Raw genomic sequence first — 6433 nt, 5'->3', positions numbered from 1 at the left:
AAGAATAGCTCATTATGTAACAGAAAGCAAATCATATGCAAATAATAGAAAATTAAGAACAATTAAGATATGCCTAGTCATATCTCCTCCTCCTCCTTTTGGTATATAGTTATGGTAGGTTCTGCTTGTTTTTCTTTTATCGCACATAGGTGCCACCAAAAACTATTCAATTACCTAAGAAACCCATAACAGAAAATATCCCTTCTTCCTGAGACGTCAGTTGATGGTTTGGTGGGTATCTAAGACAATTCTGACATTACAACAGAATTGAGCATCTATTTTTCAGCCACCCTGGGTGCTCCGCAGATTGCATGCAGCTCCTTTAGTACAGGCATTGGTAACCTGCATTGTCCACAGTCAGTAATTTTATTTTGTATCTATTGAGTACCCAAGAATGTTGGCTGGAGGAGTGAGGTGAGGTCAAAAATTCTTCCCATGTCCAGATTCGTTTTTTAATCTTAATATTTACTAGTGTAAAGCTGCACACTTCCAGTGAAGTTCCTGGTGATTTCTGAAGAATGGTTTTGGTGGTGGTGAAGACTCCTGACAACATCAGGAGCAGACAAGAAAACCAGATAATGGAATTGAATAAATCAACCAGAGTTCTCAATCCAGTCACAAATGACTAAATTCAGATTATACTACTTGAGACACATTAAGATACAATTCAGCTATCTGGAAAAGGCTCTAAGCTGGAAAAGGTGAAAGGAAAGAGAAGACCACCACCAGCAGAGAGATGGACCGTTTCTGTTATAGTGGTGATGAGTGCACCATTGGTAGACCTCCAAGAGCAGGTTACAGAAGATCATCATGAAAATCTATGTGGCTGCTAAGAAACGACAAAGACTTAATGCTGCATCAATCAATTTGTTTCTGGACCTGCAAAGGACTCGGCTGACACCTCAATTAGTAAAATCAGCAAATAATTTTATCAACTGCAATATTCTCTGTGTATAGCCACATCTTAAGCGCACTACAATACTTTCTAATTTAACTTCATGAAGCTCATACCTAATTAATTAATGAATTAAATAGAAATATTGTGAATTAGCTCACTGCCTTTTCTAAGAGAGTGATCTGCAACGATCCCATGCGTGTAAACTAACTGGGAAGGAAGGACCCATAAATTGCTCAGGAGCCACGTCCTGCGTTAGCACCCCTCCCACTCCCCCGGGCGGCCTCAAACAGGAAACCTCTTAAAGACACATAAGAATTTTGGCTCTGTTTAGCCACCGTAGCTCGCAGTACACAGCCGGGAAGCACTGATTGGTCCTTTGAGCAGCCCATCATCCTTGCTTCGGGGAACGCCCTGAGTTGATTAAAGAAGTGGAAGAAGCGCGGGTGAGTGGTGGTGGGCGGGAAAAGCAGGAACCGAAGGCTGTAGTAAAAGGCAGAGGCGGGTCAGGAGCGTTCTGCCGCCGCCGCGTCTTTCGCGGAAGTTCCTGAATAGCGGTGGCGGCTTTTGATCGCAGGCGCTGAGCTTCGGCTTTATTCTCCGCTCCTCCTTTGCTTTCCCGCCGCTATATAAGCTCGGCGACGCCACTTTTTACTGGCACGCCGGCCGAGCGCTTGGATAGGCTTGGAGGGTGCAACCTCACGGCGCGCAGAACCGGATCGTTTTGAACACGAGTCGATAGGATTCCCGCACACCCGGCTGCCGAAGGAGCGGCTGATTTCACATTTACTAGCGTGCCTAAGGCTTTCGCTGCTCAAGTGGTTGCAGGTAGCAAACAGGGTTTTGTTGCTATTTTTCCTGTTTGTCTTCAGAGATATTTGCATCTTAATACTCGTTGCCTGACCGCCCCCCCCCCCCCCGAAGTATAATTGTTGGAAAAAGCTGCAAAATGTTGGGGGAAAATGTAAACTGACCTAACAGTGATGTGTTTTTTATCTGATCTGGAATCAAACGTAGAAAATGTAGGGAAAGGGAAAAAAATATGGAGCAAAGAATATGGAGGAAAATAATAAACTGGAATATTAGAATGCGGGTTTCTAGAAATTCAAGGGCATCCGTACTATATTGTATCTTTTAACTACCTTGTGGATAGTAGCCTTTTTTTTTGACCAATCACTTATTTTTGAAGCCACATAGAAGTTTATGAAATTTCACCATCATAATTAGATGGTAAAAATGCAAAGTTTTGGCTGCATGATTCTGGAATTTTGTTAAAATAAAGAAGAAAAAGGATACTTCAAGATCTCTTATCATACTTACTGCTGTTTTAAAAGTGTCCTTTAAGAATCACAAGAGACATGGCAGTAATGTATTAATTATTTCAACTATGCTATGCCTCTTATGGCCCTTAAAGGTTAAAAAAGCTGCAGGTCCTAAATATAAAGAGTTTGTCCACTTCTACCTTACATGTTTAGGATAAATATCATTTATACTAACCGCCTGGCTAAACACAGAATTTACAATGAAAAAGAACACAGTATTCCTATACAATCTTAGTCAAATATAAGCCAAATGATTTTAATTTGTCTTAGTTTAAATATATGGGTCTGGAATTGCACACACAGACTTTGGATTTATTTAGGAATATATTTTAATGATATTTTAGGAAGCCTACCAAGACCAAATGTGAATATTAAAGTTTGGAGGTTTTTTTAAACTGCAGTACCAAATATTTCTGTATCAAAATGAAATACAGAATACAATCATGCCTGACAATTTTGAACACTTTCAACCGTAGATTTAGCTGTATATTCAGCAGAGATGTAGACAACATGTAGAGTACTGCTTTAAATATTAGATGACAAAGTTGAATGTAATATTTTCATGTGGGTATTGTAATGAGGTAATTGAGTTTTTAAGAGTTAAATATTAGATTATTATTTCTTTGTTTTTCCACAGAGCACTTGAAAGATACCAAAATGAGCCTACGGAAACAAACTCCAAGTGATTTCTTGAAGCAAATCATAGGAAGACCAGTTGTTGTAAAATTAAATTCTGGAGTTGATTACCGAGGTATATTCTTCCTGCTTCATCTTCCAACTGTGATAGATTTATGTACTCTTTCAACAATGAAATAGACCGATAGCGATCATCCTTAAATAGCATGCTCTTGAAAAATTCTTAATCAAAATTGAATTCTAGGTTTATAGGAGTTGTGACATTGTGAATGAAAAAGGAAAAATTCTCCATGTGAATCATTTTATTTATATATATATATATTAGAGTTACATATATGTGTGTATATAGAGTTATATATATGTGTGTGTGTGTATAGAGTTATGTGTGTGTTGTATTTGTGCTGATAAATAAAATACATATATGTATTATGATGTTCTTTATCTTGACTTATAACCACCTCAACTTAAAATAGAAATTTTGGTCTCAGTTGTGATTCTAAATCATGGATTACCTATACATGTACATTTAATTTCCAAGTATAAGTTAAGAATAAAATTAAATTTATAGAGGATTGTTTAGTGTGCCTCGGAAAGTGATGGTATTTCTCATATATTTTTGATCAAAGTTTTGATGAATGTCAGAAAACAGAAATGGCTATGCCTGCTTGTTTGATAAGGCAGCAACAGCTGTGTATGTCAAGAGAAAGCTAAAACAAATTGAATGCAATGGGAATGGATTATTTAAAAAGTGAGTGATGTAAAATAAAATTAGATAGAGTCAAAATGCAAATGCTGAATGTGGATAGAATACCAAAATGTGTAACTAGCATGAAAGAACTATTTTGAGGTGGTTTGGTCATATAGAAAAAAAATACACGAGGATAGAATTGCAAAACAGATATATCAAGGACGATTGAATGGCTCATAACCAAGAAGGTAATGGTTAGAGTTGGTCAGATTCTTAAAAAAAGTGAGAAATTTAAAGAAGAAAAAGTGGTACATAAATTAATGTGACAATATAATTTAAAGGATAGTCTATAAAGATGAAAAGATTTGGACAGGTGTAATGGTGTTAATAACTTTGTAACAAAGCTCCCTTTTCTTATTTTTGATCTTTAATTTCTTTGGCAGACTATTACATAGATAAGAGTGGGCTGGCTGTTGTGCCATAACTAACTTTGATTCTCACTAGTTGTACATTGTATAATGATATCTTTGTGTTTAAATTTTAGAGCAATATTAGGTTTGGAAGATTGCGTTATAATATGTGAATGACTGTAATTCTAGGTGTTTTAGCCTGCTTGGATGGCTACATGAATATTGCTCTGGAACAGACAGAAGAGTATGTAAATGGACAATTGAAAAATAAATATGGAGATGCCTTCATCAGAGGAAATAATGGTAAATATGTTTATTAGAAAATGCTAGCTTTTAATTATACAATTAAAAGTTTATTGGTCTTATTTAAAACGTAACTTTTCTCATCTTGTAGTCTTTGATATAAAAAAAATCTTAGAAATGAATAGTGTATTACATGCAAGAATGTTATTTGTTTTTTTTTTAGCATTTATATTTACCCCTGCATTTTTTCTGTTTGCTTTTTAAAACTTTGTTTCCTTTCGGAATTCTAATTTGTCTAGCTTTTGTGAAGTTGATTTGTTTCAGTGTTCAAGAGGATTCATTTTTTTAAAAAATTTGGAGAAATGAAAATTGATAGGAAAATTGGGATTTCTTTAAGCTCAACTTCAGTTAGTTTAAGAATAGGAAAAGTTGAAGGAAATGTCGCTGGCAACATTTTAATACTGAATGGAGAACAATAGGTGAAGCCAATCAAGACACAGTGACTGTGGTTACAAGGGACGTCAGGATCCAGTGATTTATCATATTTAATTTTGATGGGGTCGCGCTACCCCAGACAGATCCATTACACAACATGGGGATCCTCCTGAACACAATTCCTCAAAGAGCAGGTGGCAATTGTGCTAGGAAGGCCTTTATTCAACTGTGTTGTGCACCAATTGTGCTCTTATAGGGTTTGAGGAAAAAAGCGTTTTCTGCTATGGTCCCATCTCTGTGGAACACCCTATCACCAGAGGTGAGAACTGTTCCCACCCTTTTGGCTTTCCAGAAGGGTGTTAAAACTTGGCTTTGCTGGTTGGCCTGAAAACCTGAATGGGACATTCAATCTGGATGTGGTTGACAGGATGAAAAAGGCTTCTTCTCCATCCCCTCCCCTCTGATTTTAGTATAGTTTTAAAATCTTAATCTATGTAGTTAGTTTTAATATTTTAATTATTTTTCTACTTGTAAGCTGCCCAGAGCCCTTATAGGGGAGGTATATAGGTAGCACAAAAAAGTAACAAATAAAATGAAATACCTAATTATTTTATACATATGTCAGAAAGAGGCTTGATTAACATGTTAGGTCATCTTGTTAAAAATACCCAGTAAATATATAAATTTGATAAAGATAGGAACATCTACATTTCCTATATCCCTTCCCTATCCTTAGCCTCATGCTGCCAAATCCCATGCAGAGACTTCCATGGCCAAATCACATGCAGTCCTGGAACTGCAGGTTATAGATTCTTTCAGTAATACAAAACATGTTTTCCATAAAAATAAAGGAATTTTTCAGTTCTGCCTGTTATGCTATGCAATAATCACTCTTTTCAAAGGAGTCCTGAGATATTTACAATAAACTCCCTATTTAAAGTCTTGGATAAAACAACTTTAATAGAACCAGAAATGTTTAATGGCAGTAATTAAAAACATTAAAAAAAACTTCTTTAAAAAAGAAAAACAAAATAATATGCATCTTAGATGCAGTCTAAGCCTGGAGTAAACTGTAAGACAACATTAAAAGGTAAAGGCTTCCCTTGCGCATATGTGCTAGTCTTTCCGACTCTAGGGGGCAGTCCTCATCTCTGTTTCAAAGCCGAAGAGTCAGTGCTTTCTGAAAATGTCTCCATGATCATGTAACTGGCATAACTAAACGCTGAAGGCGTGCGGAACGCTGCTACCTTCTGTTACAAAGGTGGTTCCTTTTTTTCTACTTGCATTTTTACATGCTTTCAAACTTCTAGGTTGCCAGAACAAGTAACTGGAGCTCACTCCATTATGCAGTGCTAGTTATTGGAACTGCCAAACTGCCGACCTTTCTGATTGACAAGCTCAGCATCTTAGCCAATGAGCCACCGCATCCCTTTTAAGACAACATTAGGGCCAGCCAACATCTCTTAGGAGAATTTCATAATTGGGTGTCTCAAAAATTATTTTTTGTTGTTATATTCCTGCTCAGTAGTAATAAATAATTTGTGAACTGTAGTTACAGTGATGATTGTTTGTCTATGATGAGTTTGTTTAATGTATTATTTTTTCTCTTAACAGTCTTATATATAAGTACACAGAAGAGGAGAATGTGAGCTGAAGATGGAGTATTTCATATTAACTTTTCTTAATAATTGCTTTGTTTCTTCCTTCAGTTGTAAAGTTATATAATCTGTATGAAAATGGTTTTTTTTAAATGTTAAACAAAATGGAACATTTTTCTGTTTCAATATTGTTTGTATTATAATTT

At 36.1% G+C, this 6433-nt stretch overlaps 1 protein-coding gene across 1 annotated transcript; it reads left to right on the top strand.

Annotated features, from left to right (window-relative positions):
• Nucleotides 1–1311: 1311 nt before the first annotated feature.
• On the top strand, nt 1312–6433 carry LSM6 (LSM6 homolog, U6 small nuclear RNA and mRNA degradation associated). Its single transcript, XM_032223563.1, has 4 exons — nt 1312–1723; nt 2855–2968; nt 4141–4254; nt 6244–6433. The coding sequence occupies exons 2-4, from the start codon at nt 2875–2877 to the stop codon at nt 6276–6278; spliced, it is 243 nt and encodes an 80-aa protein (XP_032079454.1). The 5' UTR covers nt 1312–1723; nt 2855–2874; the 3' UTR covers nt 6279–6433.

The sequence above is a fragment of the Thamnophis elegans genome, chromosome 9, assembly GCF_009769535.1.
Source record: "Thamnophis elegans isolate rThaEle1 chromosome 9, rThaEle1.pri, whole genome shotgun sequence".
Lineage (NCBI taxonomy): Eukaryota > Metazoa > Chordata > Lepidosauria > Squamata > Colubridae > Thamnophis > Thamnophis elegans.
The sequence above is the reverse complement of the archived record's forward strand: the minus strand, read 5'-3'. Positions and strand labels throughout refer to the sequence as shown.

Bases quoted from the DNA above. Each gene is read 5' to 3' on its own strand.
- LSM6 (XM_032223563.1), top strand. From the start codon at position 2,875: ATGAGCCTACGGAAACAAACTCCAAGTGATTTCTTGAAGCAAATCATA. The intron at 2,969-4,140 runs GTATATTCTTCC...CTGTAATTCTAG, and splicing joins TTCTGGAGTTGATTACCGAG to GTGTTTTAGCCTGCTTGGAT. The intron at 4,255-6,243 runs GTAAATATGTTT...TTCTCTTAACAG, and splicing joins CTTCATCAGAGGAAATAATG to TCTTATATATAAGTACACAG.